Source organism: Monodon monoceros, unplaced genomic scaffold (assembly GCF_005190385.1).
Source record: "Monodon monoceros isolate NGI ecotype Baffin Bay Population unplaced genomic scaffold, NGI_Narwhal_1 Super_Scaffold_19, whole genome shotgun sequence".
Classification (NCBI taxonomy): Eukaryota; Metazoa; Chordata; class Mammalia; order Artiodactyla; family Monodontidae; genus Monodon; species Monodon monoceros.
Window position 1 is genome coordinate 49,650,690 of NW_021703775.1, and position 23,975 is coordinate 49,674,664.

General features: G+C 39.7%; 1 protein-coding gene across 1 annotated transcript in view; it reads right to left on the reverse strand.

Annotated features, from left to right (window-relative positions):
• Nucleotides 1-23,276, reverse strand: part of MSH2 (mutS homolog 2) — a 68,829-nt gene extending 45,553 nt beyond the window's left edge. The window contains exons 1-6 of the mRNA XM_029231551.1: nucleotides 22,943-23,276; nucleotides 18,086-18,240; nucleotides 14,897-15,175; nucleotides 13,502-13,648; nucleotides 10,839-10,988; nucleotides 10,001-10,134 (exon numbers count right to left, since the gene is read on the reverse strand). Of these exons, the coding sequence (XP_029087384.1) occupies nucleotides 10,001-10,134; nucleotides 10,839-10,988; nucleotides 13,502-13,648; nucleotides 14,897-15,175; nucleotides 18,086-18,240; nucleotides 22,943-23,153 (1,076 nt within the window). The 5' untranslated portion in view covers nucleotides 23,154-23,276. The remainder of the gene's footprint in view (nucleotides 1-10,000; nucleotides 10,135-10,838; nucleotides 10,989-13,501; nucleotides 13,649-14,896; nucleotides 15,176-18,085; nucleotides 18,241-22,942) is intronic.
• Between the last annotated feature and the right edge of the window lie 699 nt (nucleotides 23,277-23,975).

Below are 23,975 nucleotides of genomic sequence, written 5' to 3' on the forward strand. Positions count from 1 at the left end.
AAAAAAAAAAAGATTTTGCAACCTTGGCAATACTGACATTTAGGCTAGATAATTCTTTGCCGTGAGGGGTTGCTCTGTGCTGTTTAACAGCATCCCTGAATTCCACCCACTATACTCTTTCCAGAGTAACAACCCAAAATGTCTCCAGACATTGCCAAATGTCCCAGAGGCGGCAGGGGAGGGGAGGACAGCCCCAGGCTAGGCCACTGGTTTAAAGGACCTTGAATCACTTTAAAAGACGAAAATAACGAGAAAAATAACAAACTCTATAGAATGTCAAGATAATATTCAAGGAGTTGGTAGTAGATATATTTGTTGTAGCAAATGCCAAATTAGAGGGGAAATAATCTGCTACCAAGCTTATATTACGAACCAGTCACAGGCTATATAAACAAGCAATTATTCAGGCACTCACTGCTCCAGAAAAGATTTCTATGGCTTGTACTCTAGATTTTAAAAACAAAGCAAACAAAACTGAGTCAGGGATGCAGCCAAATCACAGCAAATTTGGGCCTTCCTAGCTAATCCTCTGGCTCTAACTGGGCTTCTCCAAGTTTGATCCAAGATTACCCATATTAAAATCACTTGGAGGAGGAATACAGAAGCCCCAAGGTTGGGGCCCACCTGTGAAATTGCAATGAGCTTCTCAAGCGATTCTTCGGCCCAGAACAGTTTAAAAAAGTGAGTTCTAACAATCACAAGAAATTTCTGAGTTCTCATGATAAAGCAGGAAGAGAAGTTTAAGGGGGTCAGGAAAAGGATGAAAGAAACCTGATGTTGGCTTCACCTACCTCATCTTTCTTTTCCTCTTCTTTTCCTAAAACTCCTTAGGCCACTCTCCATAAATGATAAGTGTCCACAGAGAAGACATCTCTGACCTAGAATCTCCCTATGCTTCTTTCCTGTTCCACCAAGTATATTATCACTGTTTCCTCTCAAGCTGACCACAGAATCATAAGTAACCAACATTGTTCAAGAGCATAAAGTTCCACAGAATAGAGAGCCCAGAAATAAACCCACACACCTACGGTCAATTAATCTTCAACCAAGGAGGCAAGAATATACAATGAGAAAAAGACGGTCTCTTCAGCAAGTGGTGTTGGGAAAGTTGGGACAGCCACATGTACATCAATGAAGTTAAAACAGCCTCACACCACACACAAAAATAAACTCAAAATAGCTTAAAAAGGCTTCCCTGGTGGCGCAGTGGTTGAGAGTCCGCCTGCCGATGCAGGGGACGCGGGTTCGTGCCCCGATCCGAAGGATCCCACATGCCGCGGAGCGGCTGGGCCCGTGAGCCATGGCCGCTGACCCTGCGCGTCCGGAGCCTGTGCTCCGCAACGGGAGAGGCCACGGCAGTGAGGCCCGCGTACCACAAAAAGAAAGAAAGAAAAAAAAAAAAAGCTTCATGTCTTAAACATAAGACATGATGCCATAAAACTCCTAGAAGAGATAATAATTTTGTAAAACATTCTCTGACATAAATTCTACCAATGTTTTCTTAGCTCAGTCTCCCAAGACAATAGAAATAAAAACAAAAATAACAAATGGGACCTAATCAAACTTAGAAGCTTTTGCACAGCAAAGGAAGCCACAAACAAAACGAAAAGACAACCTACAGATTGGGAGAAAATATTTGCAAACAATGCGACTGACAAGGGCTTAATTTCCAAAATATACAAACAGTTCATACAACTCAACAAAAAAAAAACAAACAACCCAATCGAAAAATGGGCAGAATACCTAAATAGACATTTCTCCAAAGAAGACATACAGATGCCCAATAAGCACATGCAAAGATGCTCAACATCACTAATCATTAGAGAAATGCAAATCAAAACTACAATGAGGTATCACCTCACACCAGTCAGAATGGCCATCACTAAAAAAGTCTATAAGTAACAAATGTTGGAAAGGGTGTGGAGAAAAGGTGGGAATGAAAGTTGGTGCAGCCACTTGGAAAACAGTATGGAGGTTCCCCAGAAAACTAAAAATAGAATTACCATATGATCCAGCAATCCCATTCCTGGGCATATACCCAGACAAAACTATAATTCAAAAAGATACATGCACCCCCTATGTTCACAGCAGCACTATTCACAAGAGCCAAGACATGGAAGCAACCTAATGTCCATTGATGGATGAATGGATAAAGAAGATGTAGTACATATATATATAATGGAATAATACTCAGGCATGAAAAAGAATGAAATAAAGCCATTTGCAGCAACATGGATGCAACTAGAGATTACCGTACTAAGTCAGTTAGGAAGAGAAAGACAAATACCGTATGATATCACTTATATGTGGAATCTAAAATATGACACAAATGAATCTATCTACAAAACAGCAACAGACTCATGGACATACAGAACAGACTTGTGGTTGCCAAGGGCAAGAGGGATTGAGTGGGAGGTTGGAGTTAGCAGATGTAAGCTATTATAAATAGAACCGATAAACAACAAGGTCCTACTGTATAGCAAATGGAACTATATTCGATATCGTATGAGAAACCACAATGGAAAAGAATATAAAAAAAGAATGTATATACATATATATAACTGAATCACCTTGCTGTACAGCAGAAATTAACACATTGTAAATCAACTATACTTTAATAAAAAAAAAAAAGAGCATAAAGTTCCAGAAAGAGTATAAGTAAAACAGCAAGGGAATGAAAAAGCTTCTAAAACACATAGCACACGGCAAGATACACAGCCCCCTCAGTCTTTGGTCTGGATATCATTAAAAGTCTAATAATGGACTTCCCTGGTGGCGCAGTGGTTAGGAATCCAACTGATAATGCAGGCAACACGGGTTCGAGCCCTGGTCTGGGAAGATTCCACATGCCACGAAGCAACTAAGCCCCCGTGCGCCACAACTACTGAGCCCACGTGCCACAACTACTGAAGCCCGCGCAGGTAGAGCCCGTCCTTTGCAATGAGAAGCCACTGCAATAAGAAGCCCGTGCACCGCAGTGAAGAGTAGCCCCTGCTCACCGCAACTAGAGAAAGCCCGTGCGCAGCAATGAAGACCCAATGCAGCCAAAAATAAATAAATTTATTTTTTAAAAAAAGTCTAATAAATTGCTAGTTTCACAAGTCTATTCGACATGCCATTTCAGAAATAATTACAGTATTAGTTTGTGTTCTGGTTAACAGAGGTTTTTTTTAAAAAAGACTGCTCTACTGTTTCCATGACAATCCCACTTTCAAATCACAATTTCAGAAGTACCAAAGTTAGTGTTGGCAAAACAGAGTATACCTGTCAATTCTACTCAAAATTACTCAGCTGTCACAATTTGATACATTAATGCACAAGTTGACTGGAATACAAGATAATTTTTAGGGTCAGTTAATCTCTAAAATTCCAAAAGAATAAATTATAAAATTAGTCATGAAATTTTTGATATTTTAAAATCACCATTCTGTTCTTTAAAACCAGCACTTCTGATCTCTCACTGTAAAAAGAGTTGACTGGAATTTCATGACAGCTTATTTATATGGCTGAGAACAAATCTGGTACCTAAATACAAGTTTTTGAGCCTCTTCTTTATCTGTTCTTCACATGGTTTAACGCAGACAGAACCACTCATTTGATACATTAAATAGCAGATAATCTGCTACATAGGCTTGAGAAAATTAAAAAAGAAAAAAGAGTATGGCAAAATACAAGAGAAAGGAACATGCTTTCAAGGAATTTTCAATCTAGTGGAGGAGAAGGACATGTTACATCTTACAGTTAATGCTGAGTAACAACCAAGATACAAAATGCAATGAAATGTGATACAAGTAAGAAAGCAGAGAATTCCTATGGGAGCTGGGGAACCTCATTTTGGGGTATTTCATTTGCCTATATTCTAAATAGTTGGGATTTAAAGAGATAGGATATTGAGGAAAATGCTTGGGAGGGGAGGGTGGAGCAGCAAGAGCAGAGACTTGAAGAGAGAACAGTACAGGATGCACTGGAAGAAAACTGAAGCAGAGAAGGAATAGGGAAAAAAACTATAACCAAGGCAAAATGGAAAGGTTGCCTTTGGAAAGGGAAGAGCATTATTTCCTCTTCTGAGAAAGAGCCAGGGAGTAAAAGACTGAAAATACAGGTACATTTTGAGATTGTAAGAATCAGGGAGGAGATCATCTGCTTACACGTAGGAGGCAGCTGAAGGGAAAATAAAAAATGTTAGATCGGTCACTGAAATGAGTCATGTAACAAAAGTAATACCAGGCAGCAGTGAAAACTAGATAGCTTGAAAGTACAGTGGGTCCAATCAGCATTGTGTGACCTTATCGAGAAACTTTTTTTTTTTTTTTTTTTTTTTTTTTGCGGTACGCGGGCCTCTCACTGTTGTGGCCTCTCCCGTTGCAGAGCACAGGCTCCGGACGCGCAGGCTCAGTGGCCATGGCTCACGGGCCCAGTGGGATCTTCCCGGACCGGGGCACAAACCCATGTCCCCTGCATCGGCAGGCAGACTCTCAACCACTGCGCCATCAGGGAAGCCCCAGAAACTTTTAATTGAGAAAGAAAGCTAAGGAGAGAGGGGCCAGTATGACAAAGAACCAATGAGGCAAGAAATTCTATGGCCCCCATGAAAGCACTGGAAAGAGGGTTGCCTTTGTGGTGCAGACTGGACAGGAAGGCAAATAAAATTCAAAGGGACTAGCAGATCAGCCCAGAGACCAGAAAAAAGGGGTTTCCACTAAACTCGATTTGGAAGCAGAGAAAAGTGGTGGAAAAGCAGAGTGATAGCCCTCCTGTTCTTCCTCTGAGGCCAGAGCAATGCTTTGCTGTTTTAAAGAAACTGCACTCACTGTATGACCTCCAGACCTCTCTGTTTCTACAGAATACAGACTACTAACTACAGACATCCTTGCACAAAAGGATACTTAATATAACCTGGAAAGAAGTCTAGGTCTAAGTCTTAATATAACCCTGGAAGTACACTGCCTCAAGAAGCATGATGTATTATCACGTAAGCACCACCACCATTTCTACATTTATAGGAACCACTTTTTTTTTAAATAAATTTATTTATTTTGGCTGTGTTGGGTCTTCGTTGCTGCACACGGGCTTTCTCTAGTTGCGGCGAGGGGGGCTACTCTTCGTTGCGGTGCGCAGGCTTCTCATTGTGGTGGCTTCTCTTGTTGTGGAGCACAGGCTCTAGGCATGTGGTCTTCAGTAGTTGCAGCACGTGGGCTCAGTAGTCGTGGCTTGCAGGCTCTAGAGCACAGGCTCAGTAGTTGTGGTGCACAGGCTTAGCTGCTCCACAGCATGTGGGATCTTCCTGGACCAGGGCTCGAACCCGTGTCCCCTGCATTGGCAGGCGGATTCTCAACCACTGTGCCACCAGGGAAGCCCGGAACCACTTTTATTTGGAGATATATATTTCTAATAAGATTGCTACATTAATCATATTAAATGTCATAGAAAAAGAAATACTCAGTTTTAAACTAGAAGGCAATAAGAATACCAAATTCAACATATGCAAATGATATCATCAGCAATTTCACGAGTGAACTATTTCATATGCTAACATATATTCAATGTTCTTTAAAGAATTGTAACTTTGAAAAAACATGGGAAAATTACCAAGGCTTCAGATGAATCTATGGAAAGACTAAAAAACAAAAACAAAAAAAATCCCAGAAGATTAAAATAGTAACAGTCCTAGTGTATGTGCAAACATGAGCACTCTTTGGACCTATCAGAAAATAAGTGCAAAAATAGTAATATGGACAGTGTTCTTATAATTCCTAATTTGATTGTTAGATAAAGCACAAAAGGAAGAAATACCCAGAAACTCACTCCTAAAAGGTAATAACATATCAATTCTCTTTGGAGATTAAAGTATTTAAGCCATTAGCTAAAAAGTATTTGTAGTCTCAGTGCAAATAGGTTTTAATGAATGGAAAAATGAGCATTACAACACATAACGCAATTCCATGGATATAACTTAAATAAAAGCCAAAATAGTACATTTCACTTCTGATGTTAATCCAACTTGGATCAAATTAAATACAATTGACAGAAACAAGAAATACAGTACAGGGACTTCCCTGGTGGCGCAGTGGTTAAGAATCCACCTGCTAATGGTCTGGGAAGATCCCACATGCCATGGAGCAACTAAGCCCATGCGCCACAACTACTGAGCCTGAGCTCTAAAGCCCACGAGCCACAACTACTGAAGCCCGCACACCTAGAGCCCGTGCTCTGCAACAAGAAGCCACCACAATGAGAAGCCTGAGCACCGCAACAAAGAGCAGCCCCTGCTCGCCGCAACTAGAGAAAGCCTGCATGCAGCAACGAAGACCCAACGCAGCCAAAAGTAAATAAATAAAATAAATTTATATAAAAAAAAGAAATACAGTACAGCGTTTAAGGGCATGGGCTCTGGAGTCAGGCCAGCCTGGCTTTAAAGCCAGCCTCCATCACCACACAGCTAATGAACATGAGATGCTTAGCACAGTGCCAGGCAACCTGTCTTCTCTTCCTCCTAAGAGCCTGACAGTAACTTAAAATAATCCTATTTTCATCATTGTTCCTGAACCTAGCACTGGGCTATAGTCCTGGACAAGATGTATGCATCAAACTCGAAGATCTAGTCATAATTGTCCCTACGTCTGCTCTAAAAATAGAAGAAAAAGAGAAATCTTTCCTTTCCTTAACAGAATTCACTGCACAGCCACACACTTTAAAATTAACTCCTCACTTACTGTTTAAGAGGGTGGAGTAGAGATTTCCACCACTTTCTCTGTTAGAAAATCATCCCAAAACAATGACAGTAAAAAACAGAAAAACCTGGGGACTCCCCTGCTGGTCCAGTGGTTAAGAAGCCGTACTGCAATGCAGGGAACGCCGGTTCGATCCCTGGTCAGGGAACTAAGATCCCACATGCCGCAGGGCAACTAAGCCCGCATGCCACAACTAAGACCCGACGCAGCCAAAAAATAAATAAATATTAAAAAAGAAAAAACTTGATTCAGTGTGTAATCCTGAAGATCAATCTTAAATGCTTAGAGAGGGAGTTAATAGACTTGCCCTGAGAACCCCAGGAAAGCATTAACTAGAAAGCATGAGGTATCACAGCAGGTGGAATTGAGAAACGGTGATTAAAAAAAAAAAAAAAAAAAAAAGAGACTGGGGCTTCCCTGGTGGCACAGTGGTTGAGAGTCCGCCTGCCGATGCAGGGGACACGGGTTCATGCCCCGGTCTGGCAAGATCCCACACGCCGTGGAGCGGCTAGGCCCATGAGCCATGGCCGCTGAGCCTGCGCTCCGCAACGGGAGAGGCCACAACAGTGAGAGGCCCGCGTACCGCAAAAAAAAAAAAAAAAAACAGGAGACTGTTCCAATGAAAGTCTGCCTTAAGGAGTATAACTTTTTCTTCCTGGTCTGTGGAATTTCAGCATTTGGCTTTGAAAACCACAGGCCTTAGTAATTGCTGGTTAAAAAAAAAAAATTCTCCCCAAGATAAAAAGGGGAAAATATTTCCTCTTATCTTAGTAGATCATATTTTGACTAATAAAGCATTTCTCGCAAATGTTATTTCTAATTAATAAGCCTTATAAGGCCACCAGATTTTGGAAATTATTGCTATGTCCTATGAAAATAACCTTTACTTACAGTCAAAAAAAATTAATTTTGATATCTTGTCTTCTAAATAATTTGTTATTCTGGTAACAGTATGCAAGGTTTTTGAAGGGTTTAAATACATGCAGGCTCTAGTTGTTAAGCCGGAAGAGGACCACTGACAGGTGCCCTGTTCCCACAAGCCCAAAGTTAAAAATAAAACCAATGACCTAGATCTTGGGAATTATTTAAATTACCTAATATTTCTTTTAAGAAACAACTAAAAGATGAGGGAGAACGGACATAAACTTTTACTTGTTTAGGCACAGGCTTTCCATGGTAGGATACTCAAGAAACTGATTAAGACCAGTTGCTCCCAGGGCAGGTGTTGGCAATTCACAGAGAGTACAATAAGAAATGTGTCCCTGGAGCTGTGCAGAGGCCCTGAGAAAAGAGTACTGAGAAACTGGAAGACAAGAGTAAGAGACTCATCACTGTATATCCTTCTGTTCTGTTGGACTTTTGACACACGTTAATGTAGTTACTTACTCACAAATAATTAAAATAAAAAATTGTAAACTGCCTTAATTACTTGCAAATATCCAATCCTTCCTATTTCTTATTTTAAGTTACTAAATTCCACTTTTCTTCCCCAACAAAACTACCTTCAGAAAGTTGCCTTAGCATTTCCATTTTTGCATTTTCAATGATATATCAACATACCCACGAATCACTGACTTCATAAGTTATTTTTATTGTAAGACCCTTGAGAATCCACGGGATCAACACTTAGCTTGGTAGTTATCTGCAGAGTGTCTTATGATACTGATCAACTATTTTACGTTTGCCTGGCATACAGAGTCCCAAATAGTCAAGTGATCACCATGCTTTATACCATCAGAATTCAGTAAATATTCAACAAATTCTTGAACAATTTGACAACATCAAATCCATAAAAATACTGACTCTCTTTTACCTATCCTGGCAATATATCTTAATTTACCAAATCGAAAACATTAGGTATAGGGACTTCCCTGGTGGCACAGGGGTTAAGAATCCGCCTGCCAATGCAGGGCACACAGGTTCGAGCCCTGGTCCGGGAAGATCCCACATGCCGCGGAGCAACTAAGCCTGTGTGCCACAACTACTGAGGCCTGCGCGCCTAGAGCCCGTGCTCTGCAACAAGAGAAGCCACCGCAATGAGAAACCCGCGCACCGCAAGGAAGAGTAGCCCCTGCTCGCCACAACTAGAGAAAGCCCGCACGCAGCAACAAAGATCCAAAGTAGCCAAAAAGAAATATAATTAAAAAAAAAAAACATTAGGTATACAATAAGGTCACATGAAATAACCTAATTACTGAAAAAGGTAAAGTATATCCAGTCAATAAATTATGTACTTATTAAAAATGCTGAATATGAACACAAAACAACACTAAAAAATGCTTATGATAATGTAAGCACAAGTGGGAAAAAACAAGGGCACAAAACTATATTAGGATTACAATTATGTTTTTAAAAAGACTATCAAACATAAGCGTGCACTATAGAAAATTATTTTATTTATATGCAGTTCAAAAACAGGCAAAACTAATTAATCTATGATGTTAGAAGGATAGTAATTACTCTTGAAATGACGAGAGGTAGTAACTATCAGGATAATTGAGGGGAGTTTCTGGGATGCTAGTTATGTTGTTTCTTGACTTGTGTGTTATTACCAATGTGTTCACTTTGTGAAAATCCATCAAACTGCACATTTAGGAGTTGTGCTCTTATGCACAGTATACTTCATTTAAGTTTTAAAACTTGTATCCAAAACAAAAGGTCAAAATAAAACCTACTCCAATGCTAATTATATTAGGACAGCAGCATTATATAACTTTTATTTCCTCAATTTTGAAGATTTTCTAAAATACATTTAGGCTGCCTTAAATCCTTTCTAGAATAATAAAGCATAAGTGCTTCCTATGTGCCAGACCTTGTTCAAAGTACTTTATACACATTAGATCATCTAATCCTCAGAAAATCATCAAATCCTCATAACAACCCTAAGAAGTAGGTGTGTTATTACTGTCATTTCAAAAGGGAAGAAACTGCCACACAGAGGTTGAATAACACCCAATATAACACAGCTCCTAAGTGGTAGAGCCTTAACATGAACCAAGGTCATCCGGCTCCCAAGCTCATGCTGAGACATTATCCACAGTACCTCCCTAATAAAATTTTACTTTTTCATAGTGGAGGAAAAAAAAAATAATTAAGAAAATAAGTTATTTAATCAATCTAAATCATTACTACTCTATCACTTTATTAGCTTTCTGTGCAGTTAGATGCTAAAATATAGGTGCAAAATTGCATTTTACAATAAGTGGTATAATCATATGCAGTGACTGGAAGTTACTCAGAGCTTACAAAAGAATATACTAGTAATATACCTCTCTTCTATTCTGTTCTTGTCCATGAGAGGCTGCTTAATCCATTGGTTAACCAGTCTTTGTCCTTGAGGGGTTTTGCATTTATTCAGCAATGCAGCCAGAGACTGAGAGCCAGTAGTATCTTCAACGGAACCCTAGTGAACAAAAAATAAAATAGAAAAATGGCACGCTCATTAGTGAAAACCTTACTATGCCATGAATAACGATTAAGTAATTTGCGGAACAAGAACACTTAACACTGGGAATTCCCTGGCAGTCCAGTGGTTAGGACTCTGTGCCCACACTGCCGAGGGCCTGGGTTTGATCCTTGGTCGGAGAACTAAAATCCCACAAGCCACACAGCCAAAAAAAATTTAAAAATAACCAACCCCTACACTCCCCAAACTTGTAAAAACAAACAAACAAAAAACACTTAACATTCTTCAAATATTAAATAGAAATGTACACAAAGGTTCCTCATCCGAAAATCAAACTTTCAACCTGTTAATCTGATTTTCTGCTGTATATTTTTCCCCAAACCAAAACCACAAAATTACTGCAGTTCTAGACATAAAACTTCTTAGAATGTAATTTTTAAAAACTGCTATTAATACACAAAATTATTCATAAAACCAGGACAAATACTATTTATATAGCTTGCAATTAGAAAAATACAGTAATTCAAAACTATCTCTTTTAAGTATAATATTTTTAAATATTTAAGCTCCTTAGTAAGAGTCTTATATATATATAGATAGATAGATAGATATAGATATAGATATAGAAAGAGAGAGAGAGAGAGAGAGAGAGAAACATTTTTAACCACTCAATATTTTTAACCCATGTATTTTTTTCTTACCTGGAAAAGGTTAAGGGCTCTGACTGCTGCTATATCCAATTTCATGTACTGGCTGAAGTCAAAAGTAGTCAGTTCAAACTGTCCAAAGTTTGAATCATCTGATAAGAGTTCTAGAAACTTGATTACTGCACACAATGAAGAAACTGCAACCTAAGATTAAGAATTTAAAATAAAAGATGACTATCACCAGAATTCCAGAGATTTTTTAAAAAAACAAATGGCAAGATGAAAATAAATTTCAAACACTATCATTTTCCCTGTTCTTTCCCAATCCAAAGCAAGAAAATCAAAGTTTAAATAAACCTAAGACTAAAAAATGATTTTCAGAAAGTGAAAATTTACTGTAACAGCAACATTATTTATAATAGCCAAAAGTAGAAATTATGCAAATGTCCACCAAGAGTAAAATGGATACGGCCTGGCATGTTCACATTGTGGAATACTACACACAACAAGAGATATAAGCACAAACAATCCACAACAACATGCGACAATATAGATAAATCTCACAAACACGATACTGAACAAAAGAAATCAAACACAAGAGCATGAACTGTATGAGTCCATTTATATAAACTACAAAAATAGACCAAACTAATCCATACTGTCAGAGGTAAGAAGCAGGGTTACCCCTGGTGGAGGTAAAAACTGGAAGAAAACAAAAAGGGTCTTTACGATCCTGATACTATTCTGTTTCATGGGTGCTGGTCATGTGGGTACTTATAATTTATGAAAATTTAGTTATACACTTATGATATATGCACTTTCCTATATGTGTATTTAAATAAAATGTTTAAATAAACTGCCTATATTACTACTACATAAAATAAAGAAGCTAAGGACATCAAACTGATAGCCCAATGACGAGTTCTACTTATACTCGATACCAGATTCATTGCGAATGTGCATATATTTCCTAATTGATAACACAGTCATCTATCTGCCTCTGCCAATCTAACAAATATATAAGGTTGTCACAAGAATCTCCTGCTACGTCACCACAAGGCACAGATGATAACACCTTTTAGTAGCCCTAAAAGCTTCTTCCCATTTTCAACGCTGAAGTAAGTTTCTCTAATACAGATCTGCCTTGACTTATGATGGGGTTACATCCCAATAAACGCATCATAAATGTAAAATGCATTTAATACACCTAACCTACTGAACATTGTAGCTTAGCCTCACCTACCTTAAATGTGCTCAGAGAATTACATTAGCCTATAGTTGGGCAAAATCATCTAACACAAAGCCTATTTTATAATAAAGTTGAATAACTCAAAATTTATTGAATATTGTGCTGAAAGTGAAAAACAGAATGGTTCTATGGGGACAGCATGGTTGTAAGTGTATCGGTCATTTAACCCTTGTGATTGCGTGGCTGATTGGGAGCTGCTGCACGCTGCCCTGCCCAGCATCACAAGAGAATTGCACTGAGTGTTGTTAGCCCAGGAAAAGGTCAAAATGCGAAGTATAGGTTCTTCTGAATGCATATCACTTTCGCACCATTGTAAAGTAAAAAAAAATTTTAAGTTCAACCATCATAAGTCAGGGAACGTCTATATTGGGAATATTGCTCATACACAACGCTTCTGACTCTGTCACACAAGAAAAGTAAAACAGGTAAACTTAGCTTATAAGGATCAAACTATCATGTGATAAGCAATCACTGCAAAATCATGATAGTACCAATAGTGTTTATTGTAGTTTGAAATCAATTTTCAAAATTATAAGCTAGAGCTTGCTCTTATTTAAATATACAATTCTTCATTTTACTTATCAGTGATCCACAAATAACCTGTCAAGAGTTTCTGATATTTTACCATAAAAATACATCCCTCAAACCATACTTGCCTCAAAGATTTGAAAAACTGAAGATAAACTTCAACCACTGAAAAATCCCATAAAAAGTTACATTGTTTGTATATTCATTTCTACACTGAACACACATAACCAGTGCCAATTTTTGAATTGTTTAAATGTAACATTTATTATGCAATTATTATGCACTGTATATACTTTCACCCTTATTACTTCCTAATCTCCACAACGATCCTTTAAGACAGATAATGAAACTGAAGTAATTTATTAAAAACCCCACAGCTCGTACATTGTAAAACTTTGATAGGTCTTTTTCCCCCTAAACAACTAAGCTACCTCACCTACTTAGGTGACAGTAATCAGGCTCTTTCAGGTGAAACCAATAAAACAATAAACTCTTCCTTACCCCAAGGATACATATTGTGTAAATATAATGAAATTATATTTAAGGTTATGTTTAAATTTTTCTAGTCAGTCCTTGAGTTTTTCACAAGCTTCTTCATAGATTAAAATAAGCTTAGGGCTTCCCTGGTGGCACAGTGGTTGAGAGTCTGCCTGCCGATGCAAGGGACACGGGTTCGTGTCCCGGTTCAGGAAGATCCCACATGCCGCGGAGCGGCTGGGCCCGTGAGCCATGGCCGCTGAGCCTGCGCATCCGGAGCCTGTGCTCCGCAACGGGAGAGGCCACAACAGTGAGAGGCCCGCGTACCGCATAAAAAATAAAAAAATAAAAAAAATAAGCTTAAATATCAGTGATCTAGTTTAGGCTTTGAGATATAGATGACAGAAGCAGCCTTCTAAAAAGTCACTATTTAATGGTAAATTCACATTTGTAATCCACATACCTGATTCTCCATTTCTGGCAACACAGCACTATTCACCTGTTCTCCCTTTTTGCCTTTCAACAACCGGTTGAGGTCCTGATAAATATCTTTTGTGGAAAAGTCAGCTCTTTTTCTTTCTGTGATCAGAATTCCTCCTCTCTGAATAACCTATTTTACAGGAAATATTTTAAATTACTAGGAGAAAAGGAACAAGAAAAACAATAAGGAATGCTGTATCACTGACAAATACAAAGTGACAACAGCTTAACAAATTATTAACCCACATTAAATTTTTACACAACATGCAAGAAGACACTGGTAATATATGTATTAACATGTATTTTTAAAATGTGTAAATGAAATTTTCATGGAAATTTAAAATTAGGCTCACATAAAGCTTTCAAAAAATAGTCTCAATAGTAAAAACTCTTAACAGAATAATACTTGTGGAAAGTTGCCTAAACACTATTTATGCTAAAAATGCCCATCACAGATATGCTAACTCTCAAGTAGTTCTTATTGTATTTGAGGCTCATGAGAAGAAAAGAATCCTTGGGGGAAATACAACATCCCTTAAACATCTAAATAATAAACCATATATCTATACAAATAGCAAAATCGAACTTTGTTAAAATAAAAGAATCAGTAAAATAATAAGAGGCTAGGGCTTCCCTAGTGGCACAATGGTTAAGAATCTACCTGCCAATGCAGGGGACATGGGTTCGAGCCCTGGTCCGGGAGGATCCCACATGCCACGAAGCAATAAGCGCGTGAGCCACAACTGCTGCGCTTGCGCTCTGGAGCCTGCGAGCCACAACTACTGAGGCTGCATACCACAACTACCAAAGCCTGTGTGCCTAGAGCCCGTGCTTCACAGCAAGAGAAGCCACCGCGATGAGAAGCCAGCGCACCGCAACGAAGACCCAACGCAGCCAAAAATTAATTAAAATAATAATAATAATAGGCTAAAGTTCCACTTGAACTATTAAAAATTAATCCTGAAGAACTGCAACTTATTTGATATATCCAGGCTAAATACAGTCATAGTTTTTTTTTCTTTAATGGCCCTAAATCACCTCTTCCCCACCCTGCACCCCCCAACTGTGAAAGCACTCCTTTAATCAATTGTGATCTCTTTAAAATGGCACTGAGTTACTCTTTCGGGAGGCAGGGGGAGGGGGGATGATCTGAGGTAGAACAAGTCTTAAACAAGAAACAGCTCCTTCTGAAGTCCTATTAAAGATACAAAGTTTCTATCAAAGATAAACATCAAGACATTCCTCAAAACCCTGTTGTGATTAGATTTAAAAGGTTTTGCCTTTTAAATTTTTTTTCCTTCAGTAAAACAGTATTATGTTAATTTAGAGCCATTCCTAGCCTTGGATTCTCCTCTATCTCTACACTCCATTTCCTTACCTGCCTCAGTTTTCCCATGTCTCCAGCAGTCTCTCCTCCTGGTAAAACACATTCCTTTGGTCCAATCTGAATCAGGAGAGCCTCCAGATTGGAGAATTGATCATTATCAGGAAACTCACACAGTCCTAGCTTCCTCTGTATGGAGTCAACATACCCAACTCCAATCTGTCTTTGGCCATCAACTGTAGACATTTTAACACCCACAACACCAATGGAAGCTGACATATCGTTGTTACCAAAGAGAATGTCTTCAAACTGAGCAAGATTACCTGGAGAAGCCTAAGCAAAAATAAAGAAAAATTTTAAGAAACTGTTGGATGTACTTTAAAACTTTACTAACCAACAGAAATTACCCAACCTAGATGAATTTTATTAATGAAACGTTTTCTTACCAAAAAAACATTACTTATAACCATATAGTCCAATTAATATTACCACATTTTCTATAAAGTATCCTCTCTACTTTTCCAATTAATTTCAGAACACTTGGGCACATCTAAAAATAACAGTATCAAAAGCGATTTTCAGTTTGAAATTTGGCATCTAAGTTTACACTCACTCACACAATCATTGAGGTACCCAAAGTGATAACCCTCTCAATGATATGCCTAAATTTCTACACTCTGCCAAACTACCTACTGGTTGCACATATCAGAATTTTCACTGAGTAGTTATACCACATAGAAAAACAGTATTATTAGCTTAAATATTAACCTTGGATAGACATCTCTCTATATCATTGTATTTATTTGTAAAATGCAAAGATTCTTCTAGATCAATGATTTCCAAATAAAGGGTCTTTGAGCAATTTTTTTTTTGGGGGGGGTTGTGCCGGGTCTTAGTTGCAGCACACGGGATCTTTGTTGCCACATGCAGGATCTTTGTTGAGGCATACAGGATCTTTCGTTGAGGCATGCGGGATCTTTTAGTTGCAGCATGCGGGATCTTTAGTTGTGGCAGGTGGGATCTAGTTACCTGATCAGGGATCGAACCCAGGCCCCCTGCATTGAGAGTGTGGCGTCTTAACCACTGGACCACCAGAGAAGTTCCTGACCTATTTTCAAAATTTCAGAAAGATTAGAAATCTCTTTAAGACTGTACAAGGTAAGTAAAGGGTCAAGTTTCTTTGCTTTTGGCTCCACCTGTGTCAAGCTGGTGGGTAACAGTACTTCAACATGATCAGAAGCTAACAGGTTGCTGTTAACGTGAGGCATTTCTGGGGCAACTGATGGACCACAGTATGAAACATGAGATAGTCAGAAATAGTCCAAATGAGCACAGTGACAAGTCAAATTTAAGCAACCAGTAGCCATCAATAGTTCTCAAATGTCTTTAGCATCATATTCATGATAATCATTTATGTTTTCTCAATATGGTTCTGAATATCCTGTAACTATGTATGGATTATTGATTAAAATCTGGATCAAAAATGAAATGGAGGAAGTTCCCTGGTGGTCTAGCAGTCAAGACTTTGCACTTCCACTGCAGGGGGCTTGGGTTCAATCCCTGCGACCAAAAAAAAAAAAAAAAAAATGGAAAGCTAGTATTACCTGATACTCAAATTTAAAAAGCACTGATTCAATCACAAATATGAACATCATATTTTCACATACATGCTTTGGATTTACACGCACAGGTTATGCACACCTTAAAAAAACTCTCAAAAGTGAACTAGTAGCTAGCTTATCAAGTAAGATCCTACAAGCCGCACAGCAAGGCCAAAAATTAAACAAACAAACAAACAAAAAGTCAATTATAGAGGTCAACTATCCTAAATATCACTAATACTTTACAATATAATCAATAAGCTAAAAATTAAAAGATAAATCAGTTTTAGCAGTTTTAGATCTGAACTTCTTAAAATAAATATCAGGATGAAGATACTATCTTTTAACCTGATAAAGATACATATTTGAAGATTTTTTTCCCCCTGACCTAAAAGGTAGGGGTTAAAAACAATGCATCTCAAAGAATTCTGATGACACAAAGGAGTGAGGTGTGATGGGCTGATAATCCAGTTAACCAGCTGAACTCATGATCCCACATTTTGGTGTTGTTACTAACTGAGCTCTGTGAAGAATGAGATAGAAAAACATCACTTTGCGGTACCCTCAATTTTCTATTAAAATCTTTCAAAATGTAGGATAAAACTATAAGTCCCACTTTTCTCAGTAAAGTAGCAATGAAAATTCCAAGGAAATTCCATAATAAAGAATAAATGCTCTCAGATATAATCTTCAGTAAACGTCGACATTTACAAAGGCGGGGGGTGGTGACAGCAGGCAATATGGAAGGAATATTGAAGAATATTCTATTTGGGGCAACACCAACATCAAATGTTGAAATGTTGTATTAAACCTCACAAAAAAACTTTCACAGGCCTTTCAGGTCAGAAAACATCTTAAAAACCTTCTAATTTTACTGTTTATAAAGAAACAGATATAGGAGAAGGCTGGGAAATTTGCCAAGGTCATGCAGAGGGACAGAGGAGAAATGAGATCAGCCAAATACAAGCCCAGAACACTGTCCCGCCTTACCACACATTTATTCCCTTTCAAGGATAAATCTCACCTCCCCAACATTTTAACCATTATCCAATATTTATGTGAAGCTATTGTGTGTGAACAAACAGAAACATGATTTTACAGACTAAAAATAAAGATAGTCCTTAAATAAAACAAAATAGTACCCCCACCTCCATGAAGTCATTAGAAGCACGTCAATAAGCCCTTCTAGGCACACCTAGGAATATGATCAGCATTAAACAAAGTTCCACACTTCTAAAAACATTAGTCTAATGAAAGAGAAAGGAACATACAAATATCCAAGCACATTACAAACGTGTATAAATAGATATTTGGGATATGTAAATTTGTGATATTACTTCAGAAACAGTAAAATCAAATCTTCTTTAATGTTGGTATTGAACTTTATGTAAAGGCTATTTATTATTTAGGTTTTAGGGACAGTGACAAAGCTCAGAGTATTCATACTCATAATAAGGATTTACTGAATTTCTGAATTGCTATTAAACTGTGATGTTAAAAACCACACGCTAAAGAATATTAAAGTTTCTCACAGCATTTTACTATCACAACCTGGCTAAAATATTAAACCAACACAGAATTCTCTCATGTTTTTATTTTGTCTACTCTTAAACACAACTAAATTTAAATGGAAGATAATTACCTTAAATGCCAAATACCAATCATTCTCCTTGGAGGCCTTATTTCCAGCTCTGTTCTTATAAACTTCAACTCTGTACTGACGAACTAGAAGAAGATCTTTTACAAAAGACTCAAAATTCATTTTACTAAGTACAACACTCTCCACAGTCTTTGCTCCTAAAGAAAAATATTAAAAATACATGTTACGGATTTGAGGATTTGAAGTCATAAGTGTTGAAGACCTAACACAATGCCTCCCCCCAAGCTATGTTGTTTTCCCAGTAATTCATTCACTCAATAAACTATTTATCAAGCACCTATTACATGTCCTAGAGACTTTACCAGATGAAGGGTATAAAATGGTGGATAGACATAACCCCCTGCACCTCTGGAGCCTACACATCAAAATAAAAAATTGAGAAGACACAAAGACAAAAGAATGAGTCAATATACATACACCTAATCCTACTTGTCCTTTTTTATCATTTGTTTTTCACAAGTTTGAATAAAACTCTTATGTAATAACTACAATAGTATTTGTATAGGATTTTTTCCAAAAGGTCCATAAAAATAAATTAGTTATTATTCATTATAAAGTGTTCTAGGTAACATAGTTTAAAACTTGAAGGTTCAGGGACTTCCCTGGCGCCCCAGTGGTTGGGACTTGGCCTTCCAATGCAGGGGGTGTGGGTTTGATCCCTGGTCAGGAAGGTGGGATCCCACATGGCTTGCGGCCAAAAAGCCAAAATACGGAACAGAAACTATTGTAACAAATTCAATAAAGACTTTAGGGCTTCCCTGGTGGCGCAGTGGTTGAAAGTCCGCCTGCCGATGCAGGGGACACGGGCTCGTGCCCCGGTCTGGGAAGATCCCACATGCCACGGAGCGGCTGGGCCCGTGAGCCATGGCCGCTGAGCCTGCGCGTCCAGAGCCTGTGCTCCGCAACGGGAGAGGCCACAACAGTGAGAGGCCCAAGTACCGCAAAAAAAAAAAAAAAAAAAAAAATCGTCCACATCAAAAAAAAAGAAAAAAAACGAAAGCTCAAAAAGGTACATCAAAAAGGAGACTTGCATTTCACCACTGTCCCGTACACATCCAGTTCACCACCCAAGTGTTATCACTTTATAGAATATATTTCCAAACATAGTCTAGGCACACACAAGCAAATATAAGGCATTGCTTTTTTCCTCTTTTACATAAATAATTGCACACTATACACACTGTACTGTATCTTTTTTTTTAACTTTGATATAGTATTTTGGAGATTGTTCCATCAGTACATAATCAGCTTCTTTCTGTTTACAGCTGCAAACGTTCCAATGAACCTAAGGAATTTCTATAATTTAGCCTCTTCCCTATGGGTTGTTTCCAATCTTTGTTATTAAAACAGTGTTGCATGAATAACCTTGTATGTGCTTCACTCTCCAAATATCTGAGTGTATCTGTGAGACAAAGTCCTAAAACTAGATTTTATCAAAGGATGATATGTGTGATTTTTATAAATATTGCAGACTATCCCCCTTGGTTGGCTGTACCAATTAACACTACCACCCATAAAGTATGAGTGCATCTATTTCCCCTATCCAGTCAACTGAGTTTTCGAACTTCCTGGCCTTCATCTTGCATCACTGGTTCTCAACGGGGAAGATCTTGCTCCCTTAGCGGACAATTGTCAATGCCTGGGGGGCATTTAGGTTGTTACAACTGGGGAAAGGGAATAATAACAGAATCTAGTAGGAAGAGGCAGGGATGTTGTTAAATGTGCACAGGATAGCCCCTCACAGTAACAAATTAATTCTTCAGTCCAAAATATCAATAGTGCCAAGGCTAAAAAATTGTCTTAGATGGAATATAGTGTCTCACCTTAGTTCTGATTTGTAAATAACAATTTCTTTACAAAATAAATAAAATCACCCACATCATCAAATGGAATTAAACTTCAATTTTCATATAATATAGGTAATAAAAATTATTCACTTAAAGGTAATTCAGATTATACTTGTAGATTATTCTGACAATTCTGGATCTTATGAAAGATTTAACCTAAATTTAACAATAGATCATATCAAGTACAAATATCAAATACAAATAAGCATAAAGATTAATTAAATGACATAATACAATTGTTTTGTACAGCAAAACGCAGCTGATACTTTCAATATCAGTTCACTAGTTATAAGTAGTGGACAAGAATCCCTGCTGCCTGTGTGCCACAACTACTGAGCCTGCACTCTAGAGCCCACGTGCTGCAACTACTGAGCCCATGTGCTGCAACTACTGAAGCCTGCACGCCTAGAGCCCGTGCTCCACAACAAGATAAGCCACCACAATGAGAAGCCCACACACCGCAACAAAGAGTAGGCCCCACTTGCCGCAACCAGAGAAAGTCCACGCACAGCAACAAAGACCCAACGCAGCCAAAAATAAAAATAAATAAAATTTTAAAATAAATAAATAAATAAATAAAATAAATAAATTTATATTAAAAAAAAAGGTTATCCTCTGAAGATACTATTTCTCTCAAAGGACTGTTTGTGACACACTGGATGTTCCTGGTGAAGAGCTTGGCTGTATGCTTTAAGTCTGAAAGCTGGGAAGTAAGACTGAAGGGGAACTGGAATAGAAAGCTACCCAGCCTCCACGTGGTGCAGAAAAAAAACCTCAGGTTGATACAAGATTCTCTTCAAGAATAATTTGGAGCCCCCATCTTCATTCAGCTGATAATGTGTCTGCTTACATGTGGGCACTGTGCCAGGTGCTGGGATTCTAAGGCAGAGACTGGTTAAGACAGAGTTCCTGCCCTCCGGGAGCTTTCAGTATATTGGCATAGAGTAAAATAAATGCTGTGTCTAAGGTAAGGAGAAGGTCCTAGGGCAAGGAACACATGAGAGGGGCAGCTAACCAGGCAGCCTTAAGATGGGAGTTAAGAAAGGCTTCCAAGAGGAGATGCTTCTAAACTGAGTTCTGACAGCAAAAGAGGCAAAAGATAAGGAACTTCCTTTTTTAGGGACTCAGATTCCTATCTATAAATTGAAGCTAGGTACTAACCCACCTCACAGGGCTTTATTATAATTTTTTTTTTTTTTTTTTGCGGTACGCAGGCCTCTCACTGTTGTGGCCTCTCCCGTTGCGGAGCACAGCCTCCGGACGTGCAGGTTCAGCGGCCATGGCTCACGGGCCCAGCCGCTCCGCGGCATGTGGGATCTTCCCGGACCGGGGCACGAACCCGTGTCCCCTGCATCGGCAGGCGGACTTTCAACCACTGCGCCACCAGGGAAGCCCCTATAATAATGTTTTGATAGTTGTTGAAAAGTAAGAGAAAAATAGCTAAAAGGATATGAATAAGTCTAAATGCCAAAAGAATGAACCAAAGAGAGAAGAGATGATCAACAGAAAAGCCATCTGTGAGACGAGGAGAGGGGATCCAGACCACAGCAAAAGGCTCATCTCTTCACTGGCACAACAGGGAAACAGCCCAAAAAAAAAAAAAAAAAAAAAAGAAAAAGCCCAAATGTCCATCAACTAACGAATGGATTAAACAAAATATTGTATATCCATACAATGGAATATTTGGCAATAAAAAGAAATGAAGTACTGATAACACAGATGAACCTTGAAAATGTTAAGTGAAAGAAATCAGTCACAAAAGACCAATGTTATAAGCAAATCTAGAGAGAGAAAGCAGATTAGCAGTTGCCTGGGTTTGGGAGGACTCAGGGGAAACGGAAAGTTCCTGCTAATGGGTACAGGGTTTCTCAAGACTCAAGTGAACTTTAACCTCTCTTGTAATGCCTCTTCTGATGGCTCCAGTCTTTGGCAGTCCTGCCTCTGCCTCTTTGGCAACTTGTTATGGAGCATCCTCCATAGGTCTTCACCTGGAATTGGAATTACTTATGCCTTGCTCTCCACTAGGGGGAGCTCTGTGAAGGTGGGGATACTGCCTTTTGATCTATGTACTCCCAGTGTCCATAACCCTGCCCGACAAGGCAGCACTCAATAAATGTCTATCTAATGAATGAAACAGCTTTTGTCAGTAACCTTCCATCTGCATATGGCAGAGGCAGGACTAAAACCCACAACTCCTTACTCCTCCTGTTATGCTCATTCCTAGGAGCCAGGGATAAAAGAGATTAACATAAAACTCGATGTTCAGAACATCTAACTACAAGAGGGTGAGAAGTTTGTAGCTTTCCAGGAAGAGATGATGCTAGAGAGATGGGGATGGGTTACCGAGGGCACTGAATGCCTAGCTGAGGCAGACATATATGACTAGCTCAAGGCCACACAGCTGGTAAGTGGAAGGGCTGCGACTTGAAGCCAGGCAATCTGGCTCCAGTTCGAGGTCTTGACCACTTGGCAATACTGCCTATTAACAGTAGACACTATAGGTCCCTGCGCTGAACAGCGATATAAATGACGTTCGCTAAACAGGCAAAATCACGCTGGCGACATAAATCGGTCTCTCTAACCCCCTTCTATTCTAAATCTCAATCCTGGACTGGCGTTTGTGATAAAGAGGTTTGGCGGCGTTTGTGATGATATCCACAGCGCCAAAGCTGGAGCGAGAAGCAGACACCCACGCGGACTGCAGCAAAATTAAATAGAACAATGTGTTAAAACGCCTCGCACGAAGCCTGGCACGGAGCGATCGCTATTAGGTCTGATCCGGGGCAGCTCCGGAGGGACAGACTCAGGATGGAGGCAGGGCAGGGGGCGGGTGGCGCCCCATTCGGCCAGGCAGGGGCCGGAGCACGCGCAGTGGCCCCACGAGGCACCAGCGTCCCCGCCCCCGTGTCTCCCTGCCCGACACCCTCCCACTTCCTGAGAGAAGCCAACACCGCGGGGTCCTCCCCTGAGCCCGCGCCGTCCCCGCCCTCACCTGCCGGTCCCATGTACTTGACCACCCCCTGGGTCTTGAACACCTCCCGGGCGGCCAGCAGCGCGTCCTCCCGGTGCGCCGTGTAGAAGTCGCCCCGGTCGAAGAGGCGCACCGTGGTGGTCGGCTTCTCCGGCATGCCCTGGAAGAAGCGCACGAAGCCGACCTCGGCCGCGCTCTCCAGCTGCAGCGTCTCTTTCGGCTGCACCGCCATTTCGGAACCTCTCCGCCGCCTGCCGGATGGAACTGAGCGACCCCGCACCCACTAAGCTGTTTCCCGCCTCCCCTCCCTCGCCCCCCGTGAGGCGTCCGGCCTCTGAGGAGACACCCAATCAGCATCCAGCGCTGCGTTTCGGTGGGTGGGAGTGCGCCGTGACAGCCAATCATAATCGGACGCGGCCGAGCTTCCCGCGCACGCTGGTGACTCTGTCTATTGCGCATGCTTGAGCCTAGGTCGCAGGCCGCCGCGGCAGACACCCGTCCTTGAAAGGATACAGTTATCCGGGTTTTCTCGGCTGCACTGGTGTGGGTCCCAGGTGTATGGTTAGCTAGTTTAGGAGACCAGGTGGAAAGTTCTGGCAGGTTTTGAGTTTGTTATGTACCCGGAAGCAAGAGAGTGAAATCAGAAAGAAACTTGAAAACAAGGAAAAACTAGCCTTCCTCCTATTTTTTTAACCTGTGCCCCCTCTCTCTCCAACTGCCTCAGTTTTCGTTTTTAAGCAAATTGCCTGCATCAAGCTTACACGTTTCTTCTCCACAGCCTCCGTCCTGGCCAAATTCTCGTATCGTCCACTCCTTGATTGATTCATACATTCAAAAACAGAAGGCCTGCTATGCGCCAGACCTCTAGGATCTGAGGATCACTAGAAAAGAAGAGAAAAACCACTGCCTTTGTTGAACTTACATTCTAATGAATGGATTCAGATAATATCCTAAGTAAACTTATAGTAAGTAAACTGCTAGAAGATAAGTGTTTAGGTAAAAAAGATGGGGGGGGGTGATTTTTTTTTTTTAATGTTGAGCAAAGACTTGAAGG